General features: G+C 42.7%; 1 protein-coding gene across 2 annotated transcripts in view; it reads right to left on the reverse strand.

The window, feature by feature from the left end:
* The window catches only part of INPP5A (inositol polyphosphate-5-phosphatase A), a 599,826-nt gene that overhangs the window by 380,570 nt on the left and 200,575 nt on the right, over positions 1-18,681 (reverse strand). For both annotated transcript variants that reach the window (XM_040361359.1, XM_040361360.1), the window contains exon 4: positions 11,577-11,664. In XM_040361359.1, coding sequence (XP_040217293.1) covers positions 11,577-11,664 — 88 coding nt within the window. The remainder of the gene's footprint in view (positions 1-11,576; positions 11,665-18,681) is intronic.

Below are 18,681 nucleotides of genomic sequence, written 5' to 3' on the forward strand. Positions count from 1 at the left end.
GTTTTCGTGATGGGAAAACTTCTAGGGAGCATACACACGGCCGGGATTCCCGGCCAAATGCTCTCCTAGCAGTTTTCCTGCCGGGAAAACCAGTCGTGTGTACAAGGCTTGACACTGTGTAAATCCGTTTTCCAATTTGCTTAAAGTTTTTTTTTTTTTTTTTTAACTTGACTTTACACTCAGGATAGATGCCCACACAAATAAAATACCCCTGACAGACGTAATAGAGACACTAAAAAAAGATAAGTCACGTAAAAATGGCTGAGTGTTTTCTAGAGCTATACAGAGGATTATTATATATCATAGCAATTCTAGATAGAAGATCATAAACAAAAAGTTTTATATTTTAAGAATGGAACTGTAAATGGGTCGAGGAGAAAAAAAAAAGAAAGTAACATAAAAATACAAACAACAAATAAATTGGTATTTAGCTCCCTCTAGTGTTAAACAGATAGTGACACAAACACACTGTACGTATATCTGTGCTATATCTATACCCAATGCCGTTACAAATCACCTAATCACTAATAAAAGCCAGTGGGAATCAGCGAATTCCTTCAGTTCTGGGAAGAAGCTGGCATTTTCTGAGGCCAATTAAAATCTACAGCAAGCTGCGCACCTGCTATAAATCTTTCTCAATTTCCCTCCTCAATTAATGGGCAATTAACACAGCACGACTCAACTAAAAATATTACCAGGATATCATTAGTCTACCAAAAATTAACTTCACCTTTCTGTTACTAAAATAGACATAATTCCTATGGAAGGAATGGAAAATGTGACATGTTATTAAGGGAAAAATGTTGTGTCAGTATTTTATTTTTATTAATAATCATTTTTAGGTCAGTTAAGCCGTCAATATTCGTCAAAGGAAGCAAGCAATTAACAAATGTTGACAGTTTTTCCCAGTAATGAAATGCATTATACGCTCTTTATAAAATATATATCTTTTTGTACTTGTTTTTGCTGAAATAAATAATTTACAGCATATACCGGTATGTGATTTCATGTATAGCATTATATGGCATGTTGGGGTTTTTGAAATGAAGGATGTTGATTAAAAATACGATCCAAAAAAATGTAATGAAATTACGTTAATTGCATCTATCAAGACACCCAGGAACATGGTCAACAGTGATAAACTGAAGAATGTTTGTAACATTTTTACCAAGCCTTTTCTTTTTTTAATTTGCAATGAAGAGCATTATTACAGTATATGCAAACATATAATTAGGACTGATGATTTAAACAAACCAATGAACACTTATTCAGGTTGACCCATATCATATGCGTTCGTGACACTGAGCATCTTATATATTCTAGTTCTCCTCTCATTATGTGTCCACAAAGTCCTATTTTTTTAATCCTTTAATCCACATACATAATTTATATTATATTATATATATATATATATATATATATATATATATATATATATATATATATATATATATATATATATATATATATATATATATATATATATATATATATATATATATATATATATATAAATGTGTGTAACGTCACCACCGTTTACGATTTCCATTCCATCAGCCACGACAGCTTATCCGACAGTCATCAGACACAACCCGATCCATTCCATTCCCCAGAATAACGAGACCGACAAGCTCTGTTACTGGTTTCAAAATGTATGAACACTTTTAATTGTAATGTAGCTTTCTTATATACAGTTTAAGAAACCAAGTGAACAATGAATCAACTCCACCCACACGGCACTTCAATACACACTCTCTTAGACAATGACATTCAGTTGAGTTGATTATTAGTCATCCCCCAGACGTCCCGACTCCGCAATAATAAGCTATTCACACCTGATCATCAATAGGCTTCTCACACCAACAGTGTCATTAGCATCACACAATGGAATGTCTAGGAGCAGACGCACTTAACACCTCAAAAGCATGTGTCCCCCCCCCCATTGAATGAAAACACTCCATTTGGAGTCAGACTTTAACAACTTGTAATATTCCAAGATATCCTGCAAAACATGAATGATCAGTAATGTCCCATCTCATGTAATTTATAATTAATATTTCTCAGTCACCCTATGCCCAAAAGGGGCACAAGATGACCCTAGACCCAAGAGTCATTAGTGACGCTGGCACAGGAGTACCCCCCATCCTTCAAAAGTCTCTGGGTGTCACGGGTCATTCCGTTATATATATATATATATATATATATATATATATATATATATATATATATATATATATATATATATACACACACACACACACACACACACACACACACACATATATATATATATATACATACACACACACTATATAATATATTATTATATAATTTAACCAGAGACTTCTTATACTTGTCCCCTGGATCTATAGGGAGACGAGTATAAGTATCACCATCACTGAGGATGCGTTGCATCTCTGCCAAATAATCGACCTTGTTAAGAACCACAATACCCCCCCCCCCCTTATCGGCGGGGCGTATAACAAGGCTCTTATTGTCACTCAGTGACTTAATGCCCTCTACCAGTTGTTGTTTACATCTAACTTTTTTGACATTCAGATTCTCCAAGTCACTAAGAACCAAATCTTTAAATACCCTCAAAGAGGCGGGCATGTGACCAGGGGGATTGTAAGTGGATGCATTTCTCAGACCAGAATGAACATAGTTAGCGGCTATAGTTTGAGGGATTGAAGGGATTGGAAGAAACATATCGTTGGATGTTAAGTTTGCGTATATTATATATATATATATATATATATATATATATATATATATATATATATATATATATATATATATATATATATATATATATATATAGTTGGCATGTTGAGGGTACTCCCTTCCAACCTGAACACTAAAGCCTTGTACATACAATCCGACGATTTCCATCGGAGAAATCCGTGGAATTTTGTGCGAAGGGCGTTGCCCAGGAACTTGTATTGCATACAAACGGCAAAACATACACAAAACTATGTTTTTTTTATCATCACTTCATCCGCCTGCTGTCATGGTCTTCATCGTTCCGCCAAAGCACTATACAACTTGGTTGATATAGAAATCTGAAGTCTGGTTCTCAATCTCTTCTCACTAGATATCACCCCCTCTTCTATGTAATCATTTTTAGATCAATAGAAGATCAACATATCGCACAATAGGATAATGAACCTCCAATCACAATTGAAAAAAAATAATAATAATTTAAGATGATCTAAAGCCAAAACGTTTTTTTTTTTGTCTTTTTCTAAAAAGTAGAAGACTGACAACCTGCCATGTATATATATTATTCAAAATATACTTAAACCACTGAATAAATACAATTATAATATATACAGTAGTAAGAATATGTTGACATTTACAGCTATCAATGCACAATACAACTCAATTGTTCGCTGTATATCAGCTTTCGCACCATTCGTGTCAATAGTAAAATGGAGCGCACACTGCCAAGTCCTGTGTATAGCATGATAACGTGATCAGTAGCAATTCCCTATTCAGCTATAAAAATCAAATGTACGACAATAATTAAGTTGCAATAAAAGTTTATAGACTGCAGCAGCTGGATAAAGCAAGAATTTAATCCATAAAAATAAATAAGGTTAAATTACTTGTTAGAACACAAAAGTAGTATTGTGACTTGGTACAAAGTATTAATCCTCTACCGAGTTGTATACATTTTATCTTTTTATCAATAAATCACCCTGATTTTATGCTATGTGAGGATTCTCCTTCCTTACATGATCGTTCTGCCAATGAGAGACTTGTGTTTGGAGTCCATCTGACATTTACCACAGTGCGGACACAGTTGATATCATTATCCTGCTGGATTTCTGTATATGCTGTATTTGGTCCATTAGGACCTTTGGATCTGGTAAGCAGATTACTTGACTAATGGTGGTGGACTCACACTGGGCTCCATGCGGGATCACGAGAGTACAGTCGATTGGAGTGTGCACGGGTGTTTAAATACGTTACACAACTTTATGGACTCTTTCACACATCTAATTTGATGGACTTGTTTCTGTCTTAGGTCACCATTCAATACATCTAATAGAGTGACTAGGATTTTTTGTTTCTTTATACACTCTGGGCCAGATCCACAAAGAAGTTACGTCAGCATATCCATCGATACGCCGCGTAACTTCTAGGATGCTCCGGCGTATCTTTGTTTTGTATCCACAAAACAAGATACGCCTGAATGTGGGCTCGATCCGACTGACGTACGTCTTAGTACGCCGTCGGATCTTAGGTGCATATTTACGCTGACCGCTAGGTGGCGCTTCTGTTGATTTCCGCGTAGAGTATGCAAATTACCTAGATACGCCGATTCTCAGAACGTACGTCCGCCCGGCGCTTTTGTTTACGTAAGGCTTTTTTCGGCGCAACGTTACCCCTGGGTCTATGAGGCGTACGCAATGTTAAGTATGGTCCGGACAGCGTCAATTTTCCGTTGTTTGTGTAAAACATTCGCGAATAGGGCTTTGCGTAAATTGCGTTCATGTAGTCTAGGCATTGAGCGGGCGTAATTTCATTTGAAAAATCTACGTGATATTGAGCATGCGCCGTTCGAAAAAAGCGTCATTTACGTGGGGCCAGGCTTAGTTTATATAAAACATGCCCCCCCTGTTCCTCATTTGATTTAGGCGCGCTTACGCCGGAACATTTACGCTACGCCGCCGTAACTTTAGAGGCAAGTGCTTTGTGAATACAGCACTTGCCTCTCAAAGTTGCAGCGGCGTAGCGCAACTACGATATGCTACGCCCATTTAAAGTTACGCCTATTTACGTGGATCTGGGCCTTTATTGCATTCCCATGTAACTTTACATGCTGAGGAGCTTTCTCAGCTTAGCAGATCTTACGGGTACCTAAACAAGGACCTTAAAAGCATAGGTGGTCAACCTGTGACCGTCCAGCTGTTGCTTAAGTACAAGTCCCATTATGTCTCTGCCTTTGGCAGTCATGCTGATTCAACCGACAACCTTACAATGCCTCATGGAACTTGTAGTTCTACAACAGCTGGAGGGCCACGGGTTGAGGAACCAAGCTTTAAATCTTCTGCTGATTGGTTGAGGTGGGCTGATGATGTCACTCTCTCCAACTCTGCAAATCACAGGAAGCTTTGTTTTCATTCACAGAATACAAAGCTGCCTATGAATGGCTGAGCGCCACTCTGATTTGTTCCAGGTGTTTAACGAGAAGTCTCCGTCTCACAGCTGGAACCCAGCACTGTGTATTTCACGTAGCTGAAGCTAAAAGCCAGTGCAGTGCTTCGGGAAGGAAATACTGTATTTATTGGCGTATAACATGCACTTTTCCACCCTGAAATAGCGTGTTATACACCGATACTTACATTTTAGCTGCCTTGGGGGTAACAGGGAGGGGGGCTGGATGAGTGCCGTCAGATTACATACAGTGAGAATCTCCTGTTTACTCGGTTGCCTCTGTAATAGGAAGTCCCGTCTCCTGGGCCCCCATTATACCACTGTTCTGACTATCATTTCTCACTGTATGTAATCTGTCGGCACTCATCCCACCCCCCCCCCACCTGTCCCCTCAGAGGCTGCTGCATCGATGGCAACAGCGAGGCTGCTGCATCGATGGCAACAGCGAGGCTGCTGCATCGATGGCAACAGCGAGGCTGCTGCATCGATGGCAACAGCGAGGCTGCTGCATCGATGGCAACAGCGAGGCTGCTGCATCGATGGCAACAGCGAGGCTGCTGCATCGATGGCAACAGCGAGGCTGCTGCATCGATGGCAACAGCGAGGCTGCTGCATCGATGGCAACAGCGAGGCTGCTGCATCGATGGCAACAGCGAGGCTGCTGCATCGATGGCAACAGCGAGGCTGCTGCATCGATGGCAACAGCGAGGCTGCTGCATCGATGGCAACAGCGAGGCTGCTGCATCGATGGCAACAGCGAGGCTGCTGCATCGATGGCAACAGCGAGGCTGCTGCATCGATGGCAACAGCGAGGCTGCTGCATCGATGGCAACAGCGAGGCTGCTGCATCGATGGCAACAGCGAGGCTGCTGCATCGAGGGCAACAGCGAGGCTGCTGCATCGAGGGCAACAGTCAGGCTGCTGCATCGAGGGCAACAGTCAGGCTGCTGCATCGAGGGCAACAGTCAGGCTGCTGCATCGTGGGCAACAGTGAGGCTGCAGATGGGCACTGACCCTTATTTTGCTTTAAAGTTCTCGCTTTAAAATTTAAAAAAAAAATCCTGAAAGTTTCCTCTTAAAAGTGAAGGCGCGTGTTATACGCCGATAAATACGGTAGTTTGTTTGGACCAGCCTGGTCCATACAAAGTCGCAGAAAACCTAGGAAATCAGCTTTAAGGCAGGATCACCAGATGTTCCAACAATGAAAGCTGCAGATTTAAAAATACTGAAAACTTCTTTCACTATCATAAAGCAATTATGTATTTAAAAAGTCCAATAAAAATAATTTGGAAAACATTAATGCTAAGAACTGCAATTATAAGGAATTTAGCTATGCAAGATAATTATGCATTTTCTTCTGTGTTGCTTTTGAGTGTTTCTTTGAACACTCATAAATACCATGGATTTCATTAGCAGAGCATGAGAACTACAACTGCTAATTATTATTGATGGAAAGCTGCCAAGGTGTAATAAAACTCAAGTTAAGGACAAAGGCCTGAATGTGCAGTCAGAATGACCCCTGAGATTGAATTTATAGACGTTTTCCATCCTTACTGGAAGGAAAGAGTTTATTTTACTTACAAGACGAAGACAAGCTGTATTTTTAGCTTCTAAATACAGGATTGTGCCTTCTATAAAGGGCCAAGAGCCTTTCAGACACTGTGTAAATACAGAGTGCCAAGAATATAGTCTGTGTTTTTAGAGCCTAATTTAGTAGGAGAAAAAGTGGCTCATCTCTCGATCATACAGTAAAAACTGTGGGGGTTCCAGTGGGCAAAAATAGTGAAACAACTATTAACATTACATTCGGTTTTAAAGCGTTACGAAAACCCAGGACCCTGTATTCACTATACCTGGTCTCCCACAGTACACGGAAATGAAATAATTTTAGTAAATATTTTCCGGCGTATAAGATGACCTTTTATACTTAAAAATATCCCCCAAAAATCGGGTGTCTTATATGGCGGTATTACCCGTATATACTGCATAAGCCGAGACATGCAGAGTCAGACTGCTGGCATCCAGTGTAAAAAAAGCTGCACCTCCTCCTCATCCTGTTCTGTGAAAGGAACACTCAGTTTCCCAGCAGAGACTGTGTTGTGTTCCGCCCATCATGGACGTCCCTGAGGCATGCAATGGGCACAGAGAGGCGAGGCCTGCAATGGGCACAGAGAGGCGAGGCCTGCAATGGGCACAGAGAGGCGAGGCCTGCAATGGGCACAGAGAGGCGAGGCCTGCAATGGGCACAGAGAGGCGAGGCCTGCAATGGGCACAGAGGCGAGGCCTGCAATGGGCACAGAGGCGAGGCCTGCAATGGGCACAGAGGCGAGGCCTGCAATGGGCACAGAGGCGAGGCCTGCAATAGGCACAGAGGCGAGGCCTGCAATAGGCACAGAGGCGAGGCCTGCAATAGGCACAGAGGCAAGGCATGCAATAGGCACAGAGAGGCGAGGCATGCAATGGGCACAGAGAGGCATGCAATGGGCACAGAGAGGCATGCAATGGGCACAGAGAGGCATGCAATGGGCACAGAGAGGCAAGGCATGGAATGGGCACAGTGAGGCAAGGCATGGAATGGGCACAGTGAGGCAAGGCATGGAATGGGCACAGTGAGGGAAGGCATGGAATGGGCACAGTGAGGGAAGGCATGGAATGGGCACAGTGAGATTTGAAAAAAGCTGAATAAAGCCTGTTCCTGTCAGCGTTTGTTCCGGCTACCCCTCAGCTTCTAAACAGACTAGTCGGAAGGGGGACGTCTTATACAGCGAGTATAACCCAAAACCGACCTTTTAGCTGGAAAATTAGGGGGGTCGCCTTATAAGCCTAGTCGCCTTATACGCCAGCAAATACGGTAAATATCTTTTCTCATCAGCAGTATTGTTGCCTTATGAGCTTATGTGAAATCTCCATAAATAGCTGTAAAATATTGTAATTATGGATATATTTCAGTTGGCTTTGCCTCTATGTAACAGAGCAGAAGTCTAGGTCAAGCAGACAAGTCGGTGCCTTGGCTTTTGTATCTAAACAATGGGATCAAAACCTTATTGTTTTACACATATTCACTTCAAAGGATCTCATGCTGGGATATGCAATGAAGGGAGGCCAACCCGTAATCAATACTTAAAGTGGAGGTTCAGCCAAAAACGTAATTTTTAACATTAGATTGAGGCTCATTTTGTCAAGGGAAATCGGGTAGTTTTTTTTTAATCGAAGCAGTACTTACCGTTTTAGAGATACATCTTCTCCGCCGCTTCCGGGTATGGGCTGCGGGACTGGGCGTTCCTTCTTGATTGACAGGCTTCCGACGGTCGCATATATCGTGTCACGATTTTCCGAAAGAAGCCGAACGTCGGTGCGCAGGCGCCGTACAGGGCCGCACCGACGTTCGGCTACTCGTGACGCGATGGATGCGACCGTCGGAAGCCTGTCGGAAGACTGTCAATCAAAATAGGAACGCCCACTCCCGAAGACCCATACCCGGAAGCGGCGGAGAAGATCGCTCTCTAAAACGGTAAGTACAGCTTTGTTTTTAAAAAAAATAGCCGATTCCCTAGACAAAATGAGCATGAATCTAATCTTAAAAAATTTTTTTAGGGTGAACTCCCGCTTTAACTTCCCGGGAAAAAGTTAATCTCCTGCTCAGAATAGCCACAAGGATTTGCGCTAAAGGGGCTGACTTATACAAAGTATATGGATTGGAGATGTAGACAGTCCTTAACCAGGAATAGGGACGCCCTTCAATCAGAGCCACACTATGCCAACCAACGAGGCATCAGCCTGTAATGATATACATGGACTAGATGGGAGGGAAACACACTTTATGGGAGAGCAGCCATCAGAATGGAACATTGGTGCAAAGAGTAAAATATGGGAAAGGTCTTTTTACATGTAAAGTGAAATAGGTTTGTAGATTAATGTTTTAAGAAATATACTGTGTATTCCTTCACATAACGCTTTCATTTTAACCTAATATTTTCTTCCTTGGTGTAGACTATAGATAGATGGCTGTGTATTAGATAGACTTTCAACTACTCACCAATAAATGTTATTGTGTTAAAGCTTTTACTCTTGGTCAAAGAACTCTCATTTAACCCACGTCATATCTTTGAGATATTAAATCTTAAATATAATAAACGGGTAACAGTATATAGCAGTCTTGTGACTCCTATCAGTGTTTGGTTAAACCTTGCAGGAGGAGGAGTTTTCATTCTCCCCCGACTTTCCTATGAGGTTGCAGGATCCCCTGAGCCTCTGTCTGGACAGTGATGAATGGCCCTGCGCTGATCACATGCACCCTCCCAAGAAAAAAAACAACAATAATTCTAGCAATACACACCATATTGAGCATGTGCAGAGTGCATCCAAGGCTCTGTACTATCAGCAGATGGATTGGGGGACAGTAAAAGGTGGCAATGATCAGAAAAGACAGGATCAAGCAGGCCGTTTACACAATGCAGATTACCTGTTCCACAGCAAGTATAACAAGTATTCTTTACTGCATATACAGACTGATTTTACTTGTTGGTTTAGTAACACTTTAAGCCAGGACAAAAGGAGGATTTACCACATTAGGTGCACAGAAGAGATATTTTGGACATAGTACATCTAAGGTCAGGGGGTACACAATGCAGCCCTGACTGTATATTTTCAAATTTAAGGTTAAATGTACTAACTATCCCCACTGGGAAGCAAGCCCTTCAAAAAAAAATTAAGACATTTTTTCCCAAAATATCGCATTTAAAAAAACTGCTGCGCAAATACAGTGCAACATAAAATATTGCAACAACCACCATTATATTCTCTAGGGTCTCTACTAAAAAATGATATAATGTTTGGGGGTTCCAAGTAATGTTCTAGCAAAAAAAAATGATTTTAACTTGAAAAGAGTGGTCAGAAAAAGGTTTGGTGTTTAAGTGGTTAAATGTTCCTAATTCACATACAGAAGTCAATGTGATACAATGTTTAGACTTAACTTTCCACTGATAAAGAATGTTTTCAAAACTTGGCAGATCCACATACAATTGCATGTGCGCAGCGTATGTGAGATACGCTACGCCGCTGTAACTTACTTTTTTTATCTTTGAATCCACAAAGAATTTGCGCCGTAAGTTATGGCGGCGTAGTGTATCTCTCGCGGCGTAACGTCGCGTAATTCAAATCGGCGAGTAGGGGGCATGTTTCATTTAAATGAAGCGCGTCCCCGCACCGAACGAACTGCGCATGCGCCGTTTCTAAATTTCCCGCCGTGCATTGTGCTAAATGACGTCGCAAGGACGTCATTGTTTTGACGTGGACGTAAATTACGTCCAGCCCCATTTATGGACGACTTACGCAAACAAAATAAAATATTTTCAAATTCGACGCGGGAACGACGGCCATACTTAACATTGCATACGTCACCAAATAGCAGCTTTAACTATACGCCGAAAAAAGCCGAACGGAAACAACGTAAAAGAATGCGACGGCCGCTCGTACGTTCGTGGATCGTCAGAAATAGCTAATTTGCATACTCGACGCGGAATACGACGGGATCGCCACCCAGCGGACGCCGAAGAATTGCATCTAAGATCCGAAGGCGTACGAAGACGAACGCCTGTCGGATCTAACCCAGATGTCGTCGTATCTTGTTTTGAGGATACGCCGGCGTACTCTTTTTGTGGATCTGCCCCTTTGACTTTCGGCTGAGAGCAGATAGGAAATTCTTTGCATGTCAAAGATCGTGAAACCCTGTGTCAAGAATCGCAACGGGAAAAAGATTGCGATAGCGATTCTTGACGATTAATCTCGCAGCTCTAGTTGTCACCCTCTCACCAAGCTGCCCGTCGATGGTCTTGTAGCACATTCCAGCCTTGTGTAGGTCTACAATCTTGTCCGCAACATCCTTGGACAGCTCTTTGGTCTTGGCCATGGTGGAATCTGATTGCTTCTGTGGACTGGTGTCTTCTATACAGGTAAAGAGCTGAGATTGGGAGCACTCTCTTAAAAGGGAGTGCTCCTAATCTCAGCTTGTTACCTGAAAAAGAGAGTGCTCCCAATCTCAGCTCTTTACCTGTATAGAAGACACCTGGGAGCCAGAACTCTTGCCGATTGATAGGGGATCAAATACGTATTTCACTCATCAAAATTGCAAATCAATTTATAACAACTTTTCTGAAATGCGTTTTTCTGGATATTTTTGTTGTTATTCTGTCTCTCACTGTTAAAGTAAACCGACCATTAGTTTTAAATTATAGGCTGATCATTTCTTTGTCAGTGGAAAAACATACAAAATCAGCAGGGGATCGAATACTGTTTCCCCCGTCACTGTACACACGAGTAGCCAGTGGCAATTATAGGAAGACTATTCAGCAAAGACTAAAACAATACGGCCACTCACTGCAATACAGTTCCAACCCAGAGATAAGAAAGCTTACCGTGAAATTTTCCTGTGATTTGTAATTCTCATCCAGGTAAACTCGAGCTCGGTTGTACTCTTTCATGGCATCACTCGAAAGCAGATCTCTGAAATCATGAACATACAGTGTGATTCAAAGGACTTGAATATGCAGCGTGATCTTTTTTGTTTCAAACAGTTTGCTCTATAGACATTTAAAGTGGATGTAAACCCACCCCCATCCTTTCTAAACTACTGCCATAGTGCTGATCTATAAGGATATAGACGCCTCCTGCATGTATCCTTACCTGTCAAATGCCTCCCCTCTGTCTGTTATAAGAACTGAAAAACTGCAGATTCTGTGGGTGGGTCTGTTGTCTGGAGCTCGGTGGGTGGAGTTGTGATGCCAGTAGACTCCCCCGCCCTCCTCTACACTCCCCTTACACTAAATTCTGCTATGATCACTAACATCCAGTCAAAATCCAGAAAAGTAACCACATGACTTGAGAAAAGGAGTGGGGGTGGGAATTAAAAAATAATACCCGACTCCAGGCTAGTGCATGAGATATGTAAATAACTTGTCACTCACAGCAAGGGGGCGGAACGGACTGAGGTTTTTCTCTGTAAGTCCGTTTTATTTCACTGAACAATAAAAGAGGATTGCTCAGAGCTGGATTAACTCTGTGTGGCAAGACTGGGCACAGATGATAGGAAATCTTATACTCTACATTGTGACATCAAAAAATAAATAAAAATAAATAAAAACATTTCACATTTACATCCACTTTAAGTGGCCAATCTGAACACCACCTCTACTGTAAAAAAGATATACTTGTTTTTGTCAAAATCAGTAGTGAATTAAAAGTGGCCCAAATCCTCCTCTTCTGGTGTCCACCGGTGGCTCTCACGTCTCCTCCCCGCAATAGCTAACCCCCTCTGGGAAGCTCTCTCCCGAGGGAGTTACCTTGTGGGCGCGCTCTCGTCTCATACATTCGGCGTACATAGCCGCAGAGTGTATGACTTGGCCCCGCCCCCCCGGTGGCCGCGTTAATTGGATTTGATTGACAGCAGCAGGAGCTGATGGCTGCACTGCCATCAATCTATCCAATGAAGAGCCGAGAAGCCGTGGAAAAAACGAAAGTTTGGGGCTCAGGTCAGTAAAAATGTGGGGCTCGGGGGGGCCGAACAGGGCAAGGTGTTTTTTCACCTAAATGCATAGGATGCATTAAGGTGAAAAAACCCTTTACAACCCCTTTAAAGCTGCCATGTTCTTTTTGCTTAAAGCGGAAGTTCAGTAATGTTTCCATCTATTAAATCTTCTGTCCTTGTTGGTTTAACTTTGGATAATAAAACATTTTTGTTTCTGCCAGTAAATACCTTATACAGCCTACTTCCTGTTTCTTGTCTGGTCATTATCCTCGGCTTACAACATCATGCACAGCTCTCTCGTGGCAGTTTAAATATTAAAGGGGTTGTAAAGGAAAAAATATTTTTCTCCAAATAGCTTCCTTTACCTTAGTGCAGTCCTCCTTCACTTACCTCATCCTTCCATTTTGCTTTTAAATGTCCTTATTTCTTCTGAGAAATCCTCACTTCCTGTTCTTCTGTCTGTAACTACACACTGGTGTGGAGAAAGCCTCTTGAGGGGGCGAGCAGGAGTGTCAGGACGCCCACCAACACCCAGCTCCTTTCTCTATCTGCAAAGTAGAGAGTGTCCTGACTTGCCTCCTCGCCCCCTCCCCTCGCAAGAGACTTTCTCCACACCAGGGAGAAAGCCTTGCATTACGGTGTGGAGTTACACAGACAGAAGAACAGGAAGTGAGGATTTCTCAGAAGAAATAAGGACATTTAAAAGCAAAATGGAAGGATGAGGTAAGTGAAGGAGGACTGCACTAGGGTAAAGGAAGAAATTTAGGGGAAAAAAAAATCCTTTACAACCCCATTAAGTAAAATAAGATTTTTTTTTTTTTTTTAAAGCGCCCCTCCCAACGAGCTTGCACTTAGAAGCAAATGCATACGTGAGCAGCGCCCGCATATGAAAACGGTGTTCAAACCACAAATGTGAGGTATCGCCGCAATCGTTAGAGCGAGAGCAATAATTCTAGCCCTAGACCTCCTCTAACTCAAAAACGTGCAACCTGTAGAATTTTTTTAAACGTCGCCTATGGAGATTTTTAAGGGTAAAGGTTTGTCGCCATTCCACGAGCGGGCGCAACTTTGAAGCGTGACATGTTGGGTATCAATTTACTCCGCGAAACATTGTCTTTCACAAATAAAAAAAAAAAAACTGGGCTACCTTTATTGGTGTCGTATTTTATTAAAAAAAAACTTTATTTTTTCCCCCCCAAAGAAAATGCGCTTGCAAGACTGCTGTGCAAATATGGCGTGACAAAAAGCATTGCAACAACCACCATTTTATTCTCTAGAGCGGTGATGGCGAACCTTGGCACCCCAGATGTTTTGGAACTACATTTACCATGATGCTCGTGCCCTCTGCAGGGTAGTTGAGCATCATGGTAAATGTAGTTCCAAAACATCTGGGGTGCCAAGGTTCGCCATCACTGCCCTAGGGTGTTAGAACAAAATTAAGATCCCATTAGGGGTGCCAGAGAGGTGGAAATGTTCTAAAAATCTATCCTTTTAGTAGATATAAAAATTTGATCTGGTATATGCATTATATTATTTAATATATTGGGTGGTATTAAGAGGTTTATGAATTCCTTGATATGCAAGGACATTTTCTTAAATATAAATTATTATTTTAGATAATTTTATTCTTTATGCATATTTATATTTCCTTTCTCATATTAAATGATACTGAGCCTGTAGACTTGCTGGGTGTAGAAGGAAGATAGTAAGAAAGGAATATTTGATATGAAATGTATTTTATTGATTATATTTATATATGTCATTGATATATCTCACACTATTTTAATTTGATTGTATCTTCTTCTTTTATTGAAAATAAACTTAAAACTTGAATGAAAAAAAAAAAATAAATACAAATTATATACCGTATTTAATCGGCCTATTGCGCGCCCCGGCGAACTTGAAGAAAAATTCCTGGAAAAAAAAAAATACTTACAGTTTGGATGCCCCTCGTCGGTGTCTTGCCCGTCGTCCATCGCGTCCTGGCGGGCGTCCATCGGCGGCCTCGTCCGGTCCGGCGGCCTTCTGCGGCCATCGTGGTGTCCTCCCCGCTGAGTTTGAACCACTGCACCGGCATATACCGAACGCAGTACACTCGGGTATAGTCGGGTAGGCTCGGCTCCTCCCGCGTAAAGGACGCACAGGACGTGACCGCGAGAGGAGCCGAGCCTGCCCGACTATACTGCGCTCGGTATATGCCGGCGCAGTGGTTCAAACAGTGCGGGAAGCGGGTATCGGCGTATATCGCGCACCCACGATTTTGCTCTGATTTTCAGGGCAAAAAAGTGCGCTTTATACGCCCATAAATAGATAGAGATATATATATAGATAGATAGAGATATATATAGATAGATAGATAGATAGATAGATAGGTAGAGAGATAGATAGATAGATAGATAGATAGATAGATAGATAGATAGATAGATAGATAGATAGATATAGATAGATATAGATAGATATAGATAGATATAGATAGATATAGATAGATATAGATAGATAGAGATATAGAGAGATATAGAGATATGTTTCTATATATCTATATCAAATATTTGGGGGATCCAAGTCATTTTATAGCAAAAAAAATGTTTTTAACACCAAATCTCAGAAAGAGGCTCGGTCCTTAAGTGGTTAATAAAGATTTTACACAGGGTCACAATTTTTGGGGGAATTGGGGGATGTACGTAGATGCACTAGATTTTTTTTAAGGCTAAACACATTTTCAGCAAGTACAAGTAGCAATTATTGCTCCTTATAACGGTGGTCAATGGGAAGAACGACCCCCTTACAGACAGCTGAAATAATCATTGAGTCATAGCTTACTTACAATATCAGGGAGGTGCAGAAATTGTTTTTTGCTCAACGAACCCCTAACAAGCTCTGGAAGAACCCAAGTTGAGAAAGATCGCCTTAGACGCTTGTCAATGAATACAAGCGTCAACTGTGCATCTATTAGAACGTGTGTAATGCCTAAACCAGACACTAGAGGGAACCATCTCACCACAAATATAAAAGTTCAGCGAATGAAATGGGGAGGCTGATAAATTGAACACATTTATTGGAATGACAAGATTATTATTATTATATTGTGTGACAGCGCAAAGCTTTTACCGAGCCCCCCGGAATGGATAAGCTAAAAAAGAATTTGTTTTTTTACAAATTACATATTAATTTCACACAGTTATCAGAGTGCCGAAAAACAATTTGCAGAAAATCAAATCTATTTGTAGATCTGTTTGGACAGAAGAACACGCTCAGGAGATTTGTATTGCTAAACAAGCAGCTGGGATGCAGATTTCAGGTCTAGAATTAACAGCTTTGTAACAGGAAAATAAAAACCGAAATTTCAGATTGCTACATACACGGTTTATATACAGGTATCTCATGGCAGCCTGTGCTGTTAGAGGGGGATTTTAGCCTCACTCCCTGTTCTGTATGCTACCTGTGAAATATGGAAATTGAGATTTCTCTTCCGTTAGATGGGAATTAAAGGAGAAGTACAGCCAAAAGCTCCAGTTCTTTCTTCAATCCTGTGACTCGTTTTCAGCAGACAGCGGGGTGAAGCCGGTCGGCTGACATCACAGAGCCAGTCCAGCCTCGGGAAAGATTGCGACCATATGGTCGGGGTCTGCCCACATGCCTGGACTGGCACCCGGGTTAGCCAGCCAGCGAGCCGCTGAGAGTATAAGCTGCCTGCTCACGCCCCCCCCCCAGGGGGGGGGGAGCAGACAGCGGTGACTGACAGTCAACAGCTCTCTGCTCAGGGAGCTATGAGAACCAAGTGATCAGAGGTGTTCGATCTCTTGGTTCTCAGCCTTATGGCTGGCAGATGCAGCATCGGATGGATATAGTCACGATCATTCCCCAGCCTGGACCGGCTCGGTGACATCAGCTGTCGGCTGAAAATGCACTCCTGTGACCCATTTTCAGCAGACAGCGGGCGAAGACCTGCTGTCGGCTGATGTCACAGAGCCGGTCCAGGCTCAGGAAAGATTGAGACCAAATGTCCGGGATCCGTTCAAAACCTGAGCTGGCTGCCTCTGCACAGCCCAGCGCTCCTGTGAGCAGAGAGCCAGTGACTGAGGCTTACCAGCTCTCTGCTCCGGGAGCTATGAGAACCAAGTGATCAGAGGTGTTCGATCTCTTGGTTGTCAGCCTTATGGCTGGCAGGGGACAGATGCAGCATCGGATCGATATAGTCACGATCATTCCCTAGCCTGGACCGGCTCTGTGACATCAGCTGTCGGCTGAAAATGCACTCCTGTGACCCATTTTCAGCAGACAGCGGGCGAAGGCCTGCTGTCGGCTGATGTCACAGAGCCGGTCCAGGCTCAGGAAAGATGGAGACCAAATGTCCGGGATTCGTTCAGAGCCTGAGCTGGCTGCCTCTGCACAGCCCAGCGCTCCTGTGAGCAGAGAGAGCCAGTGACAGACTTACCAGCTCTCTGCTCAGGGAGCACCGAGAAGCGAGCAATAAGCGGTGTTTGATTGCTCAGTTCTCAGCCTTAGAGCCAATGGGGGGAAAATGCAGCATCAAACAGCTGCTGCATCTGCCTAGGTAAGTACGATTCCAAAAAAAGAACACACTTCTCTTTCGAGAAAATCTCCCAAGACCCAGATAGCGATTGATAGAGGTTCTTATTCTGCATGGTACCCAAAAAATATAAATGTACGCATGTACACAGACACACATCCATCCATTCTCAAGTAGGGTTCTGTGAAGCCATAAGGTTCCTCCAGAGGTTGCCAAGGGTTCCGGGAACAACACTCGGCAGAAGCAGCAGAAATGCACCAATGATCTTTTTGATGCGCCATTCTCAACCAGGGTTTTTCGAGCTGCAAACACTTGACCTTCCCACCTGATGGTTCGAGGGCCAACACAAGTGGGCAGAACTCGTGGCATGACATCAATGATCTTTTTGATGCGCCATTCTCAACCAGGGTTTTTCGAGCTGCGAACACTTGACCTTCCCACCTGATGGTTCGAGGGCCAACACAAGTGGGCAGAACTCGTGGCATGACCATCAATGATCTTTTTAGTTGGCGGTAAGCTGGCATTCTGACATCACTGTAATGGAGGCATTCTCCTCACTGTCAATGTAAGGGGCATTTTACCACCGAGCCCTGCTAAACTCATTTTAACAGGAGTTCCTAGAGACATTAAAATTTAAAAGGGTTCCTATAGGGTTAGGAAGGTGAGAAAAGCGGATAGAGGCATTCAAAAAGTGTCACAGTTGTGTATGGGATCAGATCATATAGTATGTTTATTGCACTTCCCATTAAAGTGATTTTAACCACTTGCCTACAGGCCACTTACACCCCGTCCTGCCCAGGACAGTTTTCGGATTTCAGCGCTGTCACATTTTGAATGCCAATTGCACGGTCATGCTACACTGTAACCAAACACATTTTCTTAACACAAATGGAGCTTTCTTTTAGTGGTATTTAATCACTGTTGAGTTTTTCATAAAAAAATAAAAATTTCACTGACAGAAACTAAGTAATTTTTCGCTTTCACTGATGAGGGGGCACTGATAGGCTGAACTGGTGGGCATTGATGAGGTGGCACTTATGGGCACTGATGAGGCGGCACCGATGAGGAGTCACCCATATACTGCACTTATGGGCACTGATGAGGCGGCACCGGTGAGGAGTCACCAATATACTGCACTTATGGGCACTGATATGTGGCACTGGTGAGCACTAATAGGTGGCATGGATAGGCGGTATTGATGAGCATTGATCGACAGCGGTGATGGGCACTGATGGGCAGCACCGACAGCCAGCACTGACTGGCATCGCTAATGGGCACTGATTGCTGCCACTGCTTAGTGTCGCTGCCACTGCTTAGTGTCGCCATTGCTTTGGCGACACTAAATTGAAATACAGTAATTAGGGCATTGATGATCAGTGCCCCAATTACATTCCTAGATGTCCCCCTGTGAGGAGATGCCACTGATCGTCTCTCTTCGGCTCACACTGACAGAGTGTGTGGGGAG

Source organism: Rana temporaria, chromosome 8 (genome assembly GCF_905171775.1).
Source record: "Rana temporaria chromosome 8, aRanTem1.1, whole genome shotgun sequence".
NCBI lineage: Eukaryota > Metazoa > Chordata > Amphibia > Anura > Ranidae > Rana > Rana temporaria.